General features: G+C 42.2%; 1 protein-coding gene and 2 non-coding genes across 6 annotated transcripts in view; 1 reads left to right on the forward strand and 2 right to left on the reverse strand.

Annotated features, from left to right (window-relative positions):
- Window positions 1-15,940, forward strand: part of LOC133575275 (phosphatidylinositol N-acetylglucosaminyltransferase subunit Y-like) — an 81,579-nt gene that overhangs the window by 53,553 nt on the left and 12,086 nt on the right. For 2 of the 4 annotated variants that reach the window (XM_061927897.1, XM_061927893.1), the window contains exon 4: window positions 8,968-9,021. The exons of the other annotated variants lie outside the window; for them this stretch is intronic. Coding sequence is in view for 1 of the 2 variants with exons in the window: in XM_061927893.1 (XP_061783877.1) it covers window positions 8,968-9,021 (54 nt within the window). In the remaining variant the exon portion in view is untranslated. The remainder of the gene's footprint in view (window positions 1-8,967; window positions 9,022-15,940) is intronic. 4 annotated transcript variants of the gene reach the window in all.
- Window positions 4,413-4,518, reverse strand: LOC133575446 (U6 spliceosomal RNA). Its single transcript, XR_009811506.1, has one exon. It is a non-coding gene; the product is annotated as a U6 spliceosomal RNA (small nuclear RNA).
- On the reverse strand, window positions 8,241-8,346 carry LOC133575436 (U6 spliceosomal RNA). Its single transcript, XR_009811498.1, has one exon. It is a non-coding gene; the product is annotated as a U6 spliceosomal RNA (small nuclear RNA).

Raw genomic sequence — 15,940 nt, forward strand, 5'->3', positions numbered from 1 at the left:
AGTATGCAGTGTCTGTGTCTGTGCATACATTCAGAAGTGCATGGAGGACATCAGTGTGATCAAGAACAACGAGAAGTGAGGTACGTGCAATGCTGAAGGCTCGGAGCAAGACTTTTAGGTCTGGCAACATGGTAGCATTAAAAACAACCAGAGCTAACCTGAACCGTGCCATTAAGATTGCAAAGCGTGCTCATAGTCAGAAAGTGCAGGACTTCTTCGAGAACCCCACAAACACTAGACGAATGTGGCAGGGCATACAGGTCATCACGGACTATAAAGCTGCCCCTCGTCCCTGTGACAACAGTATCAGCTTCCTAAATGACCTTAACAACTACTTTGCGAGGTTTGAGGCACTTAACACCACTCCGGCGAGAAAATCCATCCCTCGCCCTGACGAGCAGCCGCTCAAACTGGACATAGCGGATGTTTGGAAAACCCTGAGGAGAGTGAATCCCCGGAAAGCACCGGGACCTGATGACATTCCGGGCAAGGTGCTTAAGGGATGTGCAGACCAGCTGGCTGGGGTTCTCACAGACATTTTCAACATCTCGCTGACCCAGGCTGTGGTACCATCATGTTTTAACACGGCCACAATCATTCCAGTGCCTAAAAAACCCACAATTACCTCCCTCAATGATTACCGCCCCTTTGCACTCACCCCCATCAAATGCTTCGAGAGGCTGGTAAAGGAATATATTATCTCCAGACTTCCCCCCACATTCGACCCATACCAGTTTGCTTATCGCCCTAACCGCTCCACAGAGGACGCCATCTCCTCTGCACTCCACCTGAGCTTAGAACATCTGGAAGGAAAGGACACACACGTGCGGATGTTGTTTCTGGACTTCAGCTCAGCATTCAACACCATCATCTCGCAGCACTTGGTGAGCAAACTACTGGCCCCCCTTGGATTCAGTACTGGCTGCTTGACTTCCTCACAGACAGACCCCAGTCTGTGAGAGTGGGCGACAACACCTCCAGTGCCATCTCCCTGAGCACCGGCTCCCCCTAGGGCTGCGTCCTGAGTCCGCTGCTGTTCATGTTGATGACCCATGACTGCTGCGCCAGGTCCACTACTAACCACATTGTGAAGTATGCGGACGACACGACAGTAGTGGGCCTCATCCGTGACAACAACGACATGGACTACAGGGAAGAGGTGAAACATCTGGTTGACTGGTGCAGAACCAACAACCTGGTCCTGAATGTCGACAAGACCAAGGAGATCATCGTTGACTTCAGGAAGCACCAGTCCAGCCACGCTCCACTCTTCATCAACGGCACAGCGGTGGAGATGGTAAGCAGCACCAAGTTCCTGGGGATGCAGATAACTGACAATATAACCTGGTCCCTACACACCGGAGCTCTTGTAAAAAGAGCTCAGCAGCGCATGCACTTTTTGCGTCGGATGAAAAGAGCACAGCTCCCTCCCCCCATTCTCACCACATTCTACAGAGGCACTATAGAGAGCCTGCTAACCAACAGCATCTCTGTCTGGACTGGAGCCTGCAATGCCTCAGACTGGAAGTCTCTCCAGAGAGTGGTGATGACGGCGGAAAAGATCATCAGGACTCCTCTTCCTCCTATCCAGGAGATCGCAAAAAGCCGCTGCCTGACCAGGGCTCAGAAAATCTGCAAAGACTCCTCCCACCCCCACCAAGGAATGTTTTCACTGCTGGACTCTAAAAAGAGGTTCCGCAGCCTCCGAAGCAGAACCTCCAGGTTCTCTAACAGCTTCTTCCCTCAGGCCGTAAGACTCTTGAACGCATCATAATTATCCATAATGTAAAATATATTTTTTGTCTTACTATGTATGTGGCTTAGTGTGACTTCTGGCATTCCTTGTCGTGGACAATCCTCTTCAAATCTGGCTTGTATTCCGTTGTTGCCACTCGAAGCAATTCTTTCACATGGGTGTCAGTCAGAACAGATCGATGCTTTGACTTCACATGTTTCAGGGTAGAAAACAGACTCACAGACGTATGTTGACCCAAACATTGACAATATCTTAAGCGCAGCCCGTTTGACATTGGGGTATTTTTCCATTGGCACACTTTTCCAGAACTCAATGCTCCCTTTTGTCCTCCTCACAAAGATTGATCATCTCCAACTCAGCCGCAACCTCATCTGTGACGAGGAATTTAATCTGTGGCCATTTCAGTTGGAGATCATGGAACCGTGTCACAAAGCTTACGTGCAGGTTTTCAACCAGTGTCGCATATCTGTCTCTTTTGTTTTTCAGGGCGGCGCTGGTGACTTGCCAGCTGGCTTTGAGCAGAGTAGGAAAATGCGTTAAATCTCCCTTTTGAATATGCGCCTAGAACCGCTTCAATTTGTTGATGAACGCAAACACACTTTGCACCAGGTCAGGTAGCCTTTTTAACTTACTCTGCAGGGTCAGGTTCAGTCTGTCCAAGTGACACAGCATGTCGACCAAAAAGGCCAGATCCATAATCCACTCGAGGTCCAAGAGCTCGGGATAGTCCTTTTCCTTCTCTTCCATGAACAGTTTTACAGCATCCAAAAGCTTAAAAAAGCGAGAAAGTACCTTACCTTTTGACAGCCACCTCACAGTGCAGTGCAGCAGCAGGTCACCTGGAAGCCCTTGGTCCAGCTCAGCAATAAGATTCCTGAATTGCTTGTGGTTAAGTGCATGTGTGCAGATGTAGTTGACGATTTCCATCACAGGCTTCATGACGTTGTCTAAATTCAATGTATTAGATACGATTTGCTCCCTGTGGATAATGCAGTGGAAATTCCAAAACTCGTAATTGTTTCGTCAGCTTTCACAGCCCCACAAGCCCATTCACAGATCCGATCATGGCTGGTGCTCCATCTGTGGCTATTGCAGTTCGTTTTTTGGTGGGGTCAGATTTGCTTTCGCAAATGCAGCCATCATTGTTTCTTTCACAGGTTCTGTCTTTTAGTGGCACATTATCAAGGAGTTCTTCTTTTATCACACAATCGTTTGACACAGACTGTGCAAATATTGCCAACTGAGGCTTGTCTTGTATGTCACAACTCTCATCCAATGCGACACTAAAATACTGTCATGCTTGAAGGTCAGAGTGCAACTGTGATTCAATAGCTGTGTTAATGTCCGATATTCTGCGTTCAACAGTGTGGCGGGACAGTTGGACTTCTGATACCTTTCTTTTTAGTTTGTTGTCTTCAGGAGACAAGATTTCAACAGCGTCACTGAGGCATTTTTTAACGAAGTCCCCTTCATTGTATGGCTTTTTAGCCTGTGCAATGTTCCAAGCCAGTTGATATGATGAAAGCGTTACGGTCTCTGAGTGCCCATCCATCCATTTTCTACCGCTTATTCCCTTTGGGGTCGCTGGAGCCTATCTCAGCTACAATCGGGCGGAAGGCGGGGTACACCCTGGACAAGTCGCCACCTCATCGCAGGGCGGTCTCTGAGTGCTTCGTAAATTTTTGGAAAAACTATTTCTGCTTTTCTGCCTGACTTTTCAAAGTGGCCAACTTGTGCTTGGGAAGTTCTGTCCCTTTTGGAAATTCCTGGTCGATGTTAGCATGGAGTGAGCTAAAGTGACGCTGAAGATTTGAAGCTTTGAAATGCTAATGATGCCTGACATATAAGGCAGAATGGCTTGCCATTACGTTCAACAAAAAAATATAAACTCTCCCACACTTGTTAAAATGTCCTGTGTTCTTCATATTTTTGTTTTGCTGTGCTTTTTTTCCCTGCCATTTTGAGAGCAAACTTGTCACACATTGTTTACTACTGTGGTCTCACGCACATGCACGTTTGACGTCACTCAAATCGGCTTCTTCTTCTTCTTCTTATGTGCAACTCAAACCGGCTAAACTGGGCGGAAAAAGTAATGCGGATATTGTAATCCAAGTATTTCCTTTTTTTTTCGTGATGATCACGATCACGGCCGATATAAGAGGCAGAACGCCGAAAGTCCAATAAAACGGCCGTGTGTCTCGGTCGCGCTGCATTTTGGGAAATGTAGTGTTTTTCGTCCCAGCGAAAGCCAGGGACAGTAGATATACTACAATACAGTAACGCGGCAACGTGGGCCTCTGACATCAAAGAGTTTGTCGCATCTACACCTCGTGGGTACTAATGATTTGGAAAAAAAAAAAATAAACAATTTTTTTTTTTTTTTTTTTTTTTTTTTTTTTTTTTAAAGAGTCAAGAGCTGCATTAAACCAGCCAAAGAGCTGCGGGTTGGCCAGGCCTGATGTAGATGAAGCATGTAGCGAATGAAGCGCAGAGAAAAGTATCACAGCTTTGAAGAATGATCTGAGAGAACAAAGCTGGGATATTTTGAGAGAACAAAGGTGGGACACTGTGTGCAGTAAGAATGATGTAGATGAAGCATATGGTACTTTTCAATACTTTTATGGTTAGGGTTAGGAAAAATATTTATTATTAAAATAAAAATGAGGAACGCTTCACGAATTTGCGTGTCATCCTTGCGCAGGGGCCATGCTAATCTTCTCTGTATCGTTCCAATTTTAGTATATGCGTTACCGAAGTAGCGCAATGGGTCTAGGAAACGATTTGGTATAAGTAGGCTACGTCCCGCTACCTGTTGCACAGACATGGTGCTAGAAAACAAGCCAAATTGAAGTCTATATGATACTACCTGTCAACATTTAAGGATGATTATGATCTAATGTGTGTATGCAATGCTAGCGCTAAAAATAAACTTCAAATGCAGTCTGAGTCAGTCCCAGTAAGGGCCGATGGGTAGTAGATCCAAAGGCCTTGGACGTCAGACTGCTAGCATTGGTGCAAAAAATTCACTCCCCCTCACGGCACCAACAATGGCAGCAGTCTGACGTCAAGAATATTTGCATACTCCTCCCCCATCAGAACATACTCCTCCTCCAGCGGACTTGTTCTCGTGGAGAACGCTCATGCCTCTTGATCACATGGCTTTCTTCACAAGTCCTTACCAATATGCCATTACAGAAGACAAATATCATTACCTTGATGTTTTTTGTTATTTAAGTGTGTGGTCGACCTTGCTAAATATTAAAAAAATACTACTTGCAAAAACTAAAACCAGCACGTTTTCTCAATGTAGTGCAATCAGGATTCAAAACTTTATATGTATTACTTACTTTTCAGTTGTCACCAACTTAGATCAACGTATGTAATTTCTAACACCTCCAATACTGTCAGCCTTAAGAAGTAAAAATGTGCTTAATTTTCCCTGTTTGTTGCCACTAGCTAGACAAATATAAAATAAGAAAGTAGAAAAATCGAAAATGTATTTAAAATGTAAAAAAAGTATAAATTAAAAAGAATAAAACACCATACTAGACTATCCGTGCAGTTCGGGTAGGAATTGTGTGTGACTGCATCCGCCGAAATGCGTGAGTCGAACTGAAATGCTAGCGTTATCATGCTAACAGTTAGCATGTGTCAGGTACCAAATTTAATGAGTCATGTTTTGCAAAAATAGCAAAACAAAAAAAGTTAGCATGAACAGCTAAATTATGTAGAGTTGTACGACTCTGGGGTAAACTGTTGCAAAATTAGCTGAAAAAGTTAGCATGTAAATGCTAACGGTTAACATGTGGCATACCAAGTTGTATGACTCCAAAGTGTATGGCTGTGGAATTAGCAGAAAAAGTGTTAAATTAGCTGAAAAAGTCAGCATGCTAACGATAGCATACTAATAGTTGGCATGTGGCAACTATGGAGTTGTATGACTCTGGGGAACACGGTTGCAAAATTATCCAAAAAAAAGTTAGTATGCTACTGTTAAGATGCTAGCATGCTAATAATAGATAGCATGTATCACATATCAAGTTATGTAGCTATAAGATGTATGGCTGTGAAATTAGCAAAAAAAGTGTAAAAAATAGCTGCAAAAGATAGCATGCTAACGGTAGTATGCTAGCAGTTGAGTAACAAGTAGCAGGAGCGTCTTTCTTGAACTATTTGGAAAAAAAGCTTTTTTTCCAATTTATAAAGGATTTTTGAATTGATGCTATTTATAGAATATTTTGAAAAAATCTCACGTACCCCTTGGCATACCTTCAAGTACCCCCAGGGGTACGCGTACCCCCATTTGAGAACCACTGGTCTAGGTAAAGGTATATTGTCCATTAATTTTCAGTGGGGGTAAATTCCTGTTAATTCCGGGTAATGCGGGAATTATCAGATTCCTGAATGTCCAGGGTGAGTGGAGTGTGTGGATGGTGGAAGGGTTAGAATCGGATGTGAAATGTGGGAGTTGTGGAACTTTGAAAATCTCCATTCTTTTCAATGAGAATTTCCTGGAATTTTGGGGACTTCAGGAAAACCAGGACATTTTAAAAATATAAATATTATCACAATTGTCCTAGATGATTAGAATGGGTTGGTGTTAGGGAATTGTTTAAAGTGGTTGACAAATGTTGATGTAGTAACACTTTGATCTGAGAATTTGTATTTCGGAATTTGGGGGAAACTTGGGAATTTGTACAATAAAAATGAACTGTTGTTGTCCCAAATAAGAGAACGGTTTTGATGGTGGAATGGTTAGAATTGTTTCAAAAATGTGAACTGTGAAAACTTTACAATAAGAGGTGAAAATAGGGCTTTGGAAAACCTGGCTGGGCAATATGGATCAAAACTTATATCCCGATATAGTATGGCCCACAAACTAACCCATAAAGGGAAATATCTGTTGACGTAACTACAAAACCCAAAACCAGCGAAGTTGGCACGTTGTGTAATTTGTAAATAAAAACAGAATACAATGATTTGCAAATCCTTTCCAACTTATATTCAATTGAATACACTGCAAGGACAAGATAGTTAATGTTCAAACTGAGAAACAATGTATTTTTTTGCAAATAATCATAGGCAGCAACACATTGCAAATAAGTTGCCGCAGGGGCATTTTTACCACTGTTACATGGCCTTTTTCTTTTAACAACACTCAGGGAACTGAGGAGACCAATTTTTGAAGCTTTTCGGAATCAGAATAGTTTTTATTACCATTGTTTGAGAACGGGTTCACAAACTAGGAATTTTACTTGGTGCAATCGTGCAACATAAAACACATATAAACATAAAATAGGATAACATGAGCTGTAACTGGGCTATCAGATCTTGTTATTGTTCATGTGCCTGATGGCAGGGGAAAAAAACTGTTCAGGTGGCGGGAGGTGTGGGTCTGGATGGACCGTAGTCTCCTGCCTGAGGGGAGAGTGGAGAATAGTTTGTGTCCAGGGTGAATAGTTTGTGTCCAGGGTGAGAAGAGTCAGCTGTGATCCGACGCACACGCCTCCTAGGAGGTTCCTGGAGGAGAACAGGTCCTGGAGGGATGGGAGTTTGCAGTCAATAACCTTCTAAGCAGCACGTACGATGCGCTGCAGTCGATGCTTGTCCCGGACTAGTACATCCTCTGCTGGGCCTTTTTGATGAGGGAGCTGATGGTCGGCTCCCACTTGAGGTCCTGGGTGATGGTGGTGCCCAAGAAACGGATGGAGTCTACAATGGAGACGGGGGTGGGAGTCATCTGGGTGAAGGGGGATGGTGTGGCTGTGACTTTCCTGAAAAACTACTAGACACAAGAACAGCTTCTTTCCCACTTCCATCACTCTCCTGAACAGTATATAATGTGGACAACACAATCTGATCTGTTCCCAAGCACAGCCAGACTTTACTGGCACTACTGACTTTATCACTCATACATCCAGACTTATTGCACATTACAGACCATGCACCAGGCCTTTTTTGCACTGCACTACTCTTTCTCTACATTTGTTGTAACTATATACCTCATTTATGCATATATTTGTACTTTGCACAACATATTGTATAGTCTTACTTGTATACAATGCTGATATGTGACTAGTTATGTCTTGCTGTAAAGTATGCACCTCGAGTACTTGCTTGCTCAGTGAATGTATACGTGTCTATTTGTTGTATGTTTAGAGCGCTAACAACTGCCGAAAACAAATTCCTTGTACATGCAAGTATACTTGGCCAAATGAACCGGATTCTGATTCTGATGTGTGTGTTCTGTTTTGTGCGCGCGTGCAGCACAGCAGTGAGTCGTGAAATTAAGGTCCTGCAAGAGGCGAATGAAGCACAGAGAAAAGTATCAAAGCTTTGAAGAATGATCTGAGAGAACAAAGCTAGGATATTTTGAGAGAACAAAGCTGGGACACTGTGTGTAGCAAGAATGATGTAGATGAAGCATATGGTACTTTTCAATACTTGCATGGTTAGGGTTAGGAAAAATATTTATTATTAAAATGAAAATGAGGAACGCTTCACGAATTTGCGTGTCATCCTTGCGCAGGGGCCATGCTAATCTTCTCTGTATCGTTCCAATTTTAGTATATGCGTTACCGAAGTAGCGCAATGGGTCTAGGAAACGATTTGGTATAAGTAGGCTACGTCCCGCTACCCTTTGCACAGACATGGTGGCAGAAAACAAGGCAAATTGAAGTCTATATGATACTACCTGTCAACATTTACGGATGATTATGATCTAATGTGTTATGTAATGCTAGCGCTAAAAATAAACTTCAAATGCAGTCTGAGTCAGTCCCAGTAAGGGCCGATGGGTAGTATATCCAAAGGCCTTGGACGTCAGACTGCTAGCATTGGTGCAAAAGGTTCTCTCCCCCTCACGGCACCAACAATGGCAGCAGTCTGACGTCAAGAATATTTGCATACTCCTCCCCCATCAGAACATACTCCTCCTGCAGCAGACTTGTTCTCGTGGAGAACGCTCATTGTATTCTGTTTTTATTTACGATTTACACATGCCAACTTCACTGTGTCACACCGCGGTGAGGGAAGACCTGTTTGGGGTTGTCTGGCGAACTTCCTGTTTTATGTTAAAAATCTAATCTTCCTCTCGTTTTAGGCCACTTGCTCTAGCTCCTGTGTCACTGGTCTGATGTCTTTTCTGATTGCCTGATTGTGCCCACTTGCATCACCCTCATGTGTCACGTCTTCCCCTGTCTTGTTGCTAGGGTATATCGTCTCGTCGTGTACCGCCAGCCGTCTTCCACAGTCTTGTCCAAGTGGTTAAGTATTGCCTTGCCTTATTTCTTGATTTCTTTGTACCCTGTGAAGAAGAGTGATGTTGATTTGCTAAAGTTTTTTTGGTCAGTTTTTTTTATAGCTAATTTCATAGTGCTTTGTCGTGATGGGTTGATGAGGCGTCATGAAGCGTTTTGACACATTGCAAAGCTGTATTGATACTGTGTCGATACTGTGTCACTAAATACTGACATCTGCTGGACATTAAAAATCCCTACAGGCAACCTATGGACCGACTCAACTGACACTGATTTTATGACCTAGTATATACAATAATATAAACCAAGTCATTGTATTTCATTTAGGATTATTTCATATCTTAATTTAAATAAAGATATATTTTTATCTTTTTTAGATACAGTCAATAAATAATGTGAACATGTATCATAACATGGAAATCTAAGAGAACGTGTTGTGAATGAGGATGCTTGTGGACTGGGAATGTTTTTGTTTTTCCCCACATTTTAATTAAAAAAAAAAGTTTTTCCAACGTATTACATTTCAAACGATTTCTCTTCTTAGTTATTATTTCTCCGGCTGTAGAAAAGACTCGCTCACAGGACACAGAAGAGGCGGGAGTGCAACACAGTTCGAGTATCGGTCACGTGACCGAAACAGCTCATGATCCGTCACGTGACTTTCTAAAAGCGGTACACGCACCGACACAGGGTTTCGCTCTATGACATGGGTGTCAAACTCTGATTTCACTTGGCCCGTGAGGCGATATCAAATTAACACTAGAGCTGGCCTGCCGATTCTATACAGCGGCGGTGCCGCGATACACCGCTAATTCTCATACTTGCCAAACCTCCCGGGAGACTCCCAAATTTCAGTGCCCCTCCCGAGAATTGTAACGTCCCCTTTTCATCCAGTCCAACGAGTGCTGGCCCAGTTACATAATATGTGCGGCTGTAGCACGCACACAGAAGTGAATGCAACGCATACTTGATCTTCAGCGATACAGGTTACACTGAGGGTGCCAGTATAAAAACCTTTAACACTGTTAGAAATATGCGCCACTCTGTGAATCCACACCAAACAAGAATGACAAACACATTTTGGGAGAACATCCGCACAGTAACACAACATAAACACAACAGAACCCATAAATACCCAGAACCCTTTGCCGCACTAACTCTTCCGGGACGCTACAAGGTGTGTGTGTGTGGGGGGGGGTTGGAGGTAGCGGGGGTGTATGTATATTGTAGCGTCCCGGAAGAGTTAGTGCTGCAAAGGGTTCTGGGTATTTGTTCTGTTGTGTTTATGTTGTGTTACTGTGCGGATGTTCTCCCAAAATGTGTTTGTCATTCTTGTTTGGTGTGGATTCACAGTCTGGCGTATATTTCTAACAATATTAAAGTTGCTTATACGGCCACTCTCAGTGTAAACTGTATCGCTGTTGATGAAGTATGCGTTGCATTTACGTGTGTGTGCGTACAGAAGTCGCTCATATCTTGAAACTGGGCGGGCACGTTGTTAGAAGGGATGAAAAGCGGACGTGATGTTAAAAGCAGTGCCTTACAGGCACGCCCCCAAGACTGGAATATGAGAAATAATGACTGATGAACACCTTCGTTCGATAATAAGGGTTGCTTCAGCTCACAGCCTGAGCCCTGACATTAATGAACTAGCATCCAAGAAAAGATGGCAGGTATCTGGTTTGGGCACATCAGATTAGATCAGTGTGTTGCAAACTGAGCCGTTTAAAGTCCTGAATGGTTGGTTTATTCATTATTTTATTTTCAAATGTATTAGCCTGTGGAAAAAGTTAATGTTGATATTTACCTCAGAAGGCTGCAAATAGAAAAGAGGCATTCAATTTTTATTTAAATTGTATTTGATATGCCATTGATATTTTTTAATTATTATTATTATTATTTGAAACTCGATTTTGCATGTCACTATAAAGTTATATAAGCCTTGCTTGTTCAATGTTTAATGCAAAACTTGTTTGGGTCCCTATTAAAAGGTTAATTTGTTCAACCTTGGCCCGCGGCTTTGTTCAGTTTAAAATTTTGGCCCACTCTGTATTTGAGTTTGACACCCCTGCACTATGAGCTCGACGCATGCGCCGATGCATCGGTGTTGCCGGACCCATTACTAGTGCTTTGCCTTCCTTTTTCCCCTCTTCGAGCTCTTGAATTTTCAGTTTTCTTAGCTCTTTATAGCGTACTTTCTGTTTAAAGCTTCTTGTCTCCTCTTCATGAGCGGTTTTTCTTTTGTGTAGCTAATAGGGGTGTAACGGTACGGGTATTTTATCGAACCGTTTCGGTACGGGAGTTTCGGTTCGGTGCGGAGGTGTACCGAACGAGTTTCCACACGGACATATTAAGTAGCGTACTGCACGTTGTGTAAACAATACTCAAAATGCCGGACATTTGAGGCATTTAAGAAACTCCGCCCTGACAGCCCCGCAAAAGAGGACATGTCCGGTGAAAAGAGGACGTATGGTCAGTCTATGAAGTAGGCCGCTAGCTGCTAGAAAAAGAGGACATGTCCGGCTACGATAGACTGACCATACGTCCTCTTTTCACCGGACATGTCCTCTTTTGCGGGGCTGTCCAGGCGGTGTTTCTTAAATGCCTCAAATGTCCGGCATTTTGAGTTATGGTTGCGTGTATTAACAATGTACGTTCAGGTTTAAGAAGGTTAAAAACAAAACAAATTGTGCGCGCAGCAGCATTTGTGAGGGAGAGACAGAGAGAGCGCGAGCGCGAGAGTTATGATAAAAGCGCATGCGTCGTCAAGCTCTGCTTTTTATCCATAGATTTATCAGATTTAATTTATTATCTATAACACGGGTGTTAAAAGTGTGTCCCGGAGGCCATTTGCAGCTCACAGCTAATTTTTTAAAGGCCCACGGCACGTTCTAAAAATACTATTAAAATAAACAAAAACATAACAAAAGTGAAATAAAAAAGCTTAAAGGTTAAATGTAATTTAGAAAAAGTTGCAATGTTGACTAATAAAACAAAGCTGTTTTTTTTTTCTTTCAAACTGTCATTGCTCAAAACATAATATTGAATCAATGTTATTATGAATTATTGACCTGGCCAAGGTTCCGATTACTTCAAATCAAATATTCCACGAAGAAAAATATTTTTGGTGGAAAATTTTGCAAATTTGGTAAATAAATAACCCAAAAATGTGTATTTTGTTGTTTTCTTACTGTACCGAAAATGAACCGAACCGTGACCTCTTAAAACGAGATACGTACCGAACCGAAATTTTTGTGTACCGTTACACCCCTAGTAGCAAATCATAGATTGTTGGTTTTTTGTTATTAGATCCTTGTAGAATTTGGCTATTGCCTTTTTCCTCCCTCAGGAGTGATTTTCCGTTTATTGTTTTATGCCCTTTTTACCTCTAGTGTATCTAGTATAGAGTTTGTAGCCATTTGTTTAATCACTCTGTCTAAAGAGAGTTCTAAAAAACTGCTGAAATAAAGACTGTGTCAATCATCCCCCATCTGAGTCCTCATTCTCGCCAAGGCATATCACACTGGTTTTGGGTTTGTAAATGAAGCACTAAAATAAAGCACGTCTCCATAATCAATTAAGAGCAAGCTAGTCGTCGTCACCAATTTCTTTCTGACCTTAAGAGAGAAGCAGTTTTTATTTGTAAAAATGACACCAAGCTTTACCCTAAGCTTAGAGACCACGTTGTTAATATGGGGCTTAAATGAAAGTTCCTGGTCAAGAGTAAAACCCAAGTAATTTAAAACCTGCTCCATAGGGTTTCCTTATGATGTAACAATTTTCGGAATGTTTTCCGGTAGCACCATTGAATGAGAGAAAACCATTAGCTTGCTTTTATTTCGAACATGCATGCATACAACATGATACATCACCATTTTCAGTTTCTCTATTCAACATGTTCCAAAATGAGTAGAAAGAAGCAACACTTATTTAATCCTACCCCTTTTCAACAATACAATACATAGCAGTTGCTAACACTTTTAGAGGCCTACTGAAATGAATTTTTTTTTATTTAAACAGGGATAGCAGATCCATTCTATGTGTCATACTTGGATCATTTCGCGATATTGCCATATTTTTGCTGAAAGGATTTAGTATAAAACAACGACGATAAAGTTCGCAACTTTTGGTCGCTGATTAAAAAAAGCCTTGCCTGTACCGGAAGTAGCGTGACGTCACAAGTTGAAAGTCTCCTCACATTTCCCCATTGTTTACACCAGCAGCGAGAGCGATTCGGACCGAGAAAGCGACGATTACCCCATTAATTTGAGCGAGGATGAAAGATTCGTGGATGAGGAACGTGAGAGTGAAGGATTAGAGTGCAGTGCAGGACGTATCTTTTTTCGCTCTGACCGTAACTTAGGTACAAGGGCTCATTGGATTCCACACACTCACCTTTTTATATTGTGGATCACGGATTTGTATTTTAAACCACCTCGGATACTATAGCCTCTTGAAAATGAGAGTCGAGAACGCAAAATGGAAATTCACAGTGACTTTTATCTCCACGACAATACATCGGTGAAGCACTTTAGCTTCGGAGCTAACGTGATAGCATCGTGCTTAAATGCAGATAGAAACAAAAGAAATAAGCCCCTGACTGAAAGGATACACAGAATATCAACAATACTACCAAACCCTGGACCTGTAACCACACAGTTAATGCTGTACAGCCTGACAAAGCCTAGCAATGCTGTTGCTAACGACGCCATTGAAGCTAACTTAGCTACGAGACTCGACAGAGCTACGCTAAAAACATTAGCTCTCCACCTAGCCAGCTCTCTTCTGCTCATCAACACCGGTGCTCACCTGCGTTCCAGCGATCGACGGCGCGACGAAGGACTTCACCCGATCATCGATGCGGTCGGCGTAGTCACGGTAGCGCGTCTGCTAGCCAACTCAAAGTCCTCCTGGTTGTGTTGCTGTAGCCAGACGCTAATACACAATCCCACCTACAGGTTTGTTCTTTGCAGTCTCCATTGTTAATTGAACAAATTGCAAAAGATTCACCAACACAGATGTCCAGAATACTGTGGAATTTTGCAATGTTAACAGAGCTGTTTGCATTGGATACAATGGTGACCGAATACTTCCGTTTCAACCATCGACGTCACGCGCAAACGTCATCATACCTAAACGTTTTCAACCGGAAGTTTCCCGGGAAATTTAAAATTGCACTTTATAAGTTAACCCGGCCGTATTGGCATGTGTTGCAATGTTAAGATTTCATCATTGATATATAAACTATCAGACTGTGTGGTCGGTAGTAGTGGGTTTCAGTAGGCCTTTAAAAACATGAAATAGGCTGTAGATTATACCAAACTAGAAGTATATGCTACAAAAATGTATCGGCAACATCGTGCAAGGTATGTAGTATGTGGTAAAGTAAATGTTAAGTGATTTTATCATATGAAAAATACATTTATAACATCCATCCATCCATTTGCTACCGCTTATTCCCTTTGGGGTCGCGGGGGGCGCTGGAGCCTATCTCAGCTACAATCGGGCGGAAGGCGGGGTACACCCTGGACAAGTCGCCACCTGTTTGTTTTTGTCTGAGACTGGCCTCAACTGCACAAACCTGCCGTACAACAACACACCTTTCAGGTAACCAAACGCAGGTAAATGTGCATGTACACTTTGTGTGATTCATCTGCACATAAACATGAGTTACATCCTATGAGTTAACTTAAGTTTTACAGCCCAGTTATTACAATTTCTACATTATTTTATTAATATTGCTATAATAATGCTGCTATATTGATCTTGTTTTATTCATATTGCTGTATTAATGCTGCTTTATTAAAATTATTTTATTAACACTGCTATACTGACACGGTGTTATTCATATGTTTTATTAACATTATTTGTTTTTGTTTGATTAACATTGTTTTATTGATATCGGGGCGGCGTAGCGCGGATGCTAGAGCAACCGTGCCAGCAACTTCAGGGTTCCAAGTTCGATTCCAACTGACGCCATCCTAGTCACAGCCGTTGGGTCCTTGAGCAAAACACTTCATCTTTGCTCCTAATGGGTCGTGGTTAGCGCCTTGCATGGCAGCTCCTGCCATCAGTGTGTGAATGGGTGAATGTGACGTACTATTCCAGGTTTAGTAAAGCACTATATAAATACGGACTATTTACCATATTGTTGTATTAATACTGCTTTGTTAATATTGTTGTATTAATACCGGGGATGGCGTGGCTCGGTCGGGAGAGCGGCCGTGCCATTAACTTGAGGATTCCTAGTTCGATCCCAGCTTCTGCCATCCGAGTCACGTCTATTGTGATACTTCACACAAGGTTAACGCCTTGCATGGCAGCTCCCGCCATCAGTGTGTGTGTATGGCTGAACGTCGAAATAGTGTCAAAGCGTTTTGAGTACCTGGAACGTACAAACCCTGTTTCCATATGAGTTGGGAAATTGTGTTAGATGTAGATATAAACGGAATACAATGATTTGCAATTCATTTTCAACCCATATTCAGTTGAATATGCTACAAAGACAACATATTTGATGTTCAAACTGATAAAAAAAAATTTTTTTTGCAAATAATCATTAACTTTAGAATTTGATGCCAGCAACACGTGACAAAGAAGTTGGAAAAGGTGGCAATAAAAACTGATAAAGTTGAGGAATGCTCATCAAACACTTATTTGGAACATCCCACAGGTGATCAGGCAAATTGGGAACAGGTGGGTGCCTCGATTGGGTATAAAAGTAGATTCCATGAAATGCTCAGTCATTCACAAACAAGGATGGGGCGAGGGTCACCACTTTGTCAACAAATGCGTGAGCAAATTGTTGAACAGTTTAAGAAAAACCTTTCTCAACCAGCTATTGCAAGGAATTTAGGGATTTCACCATCTACGGTCCGTAATATCATCAAAGGGTTCAGAGAATCTGGAGAAATCACTGCACGTA

This window comes from Nerophis lumbriciformis, linkage group LG35 (genome assembly GCF_033978685.3).
Source record: "Nerophis lumbriciformis linkage group LG35, RoL_Nlum_v2.1, whole genome shotgun sequence".
Lineage (NCBI taxonomy): Eukaryota > Metazoa > Chordata > Actinopteri > Syngnathiformes > Syngnathidae > Nerophis > Nerophis lumbriciformis.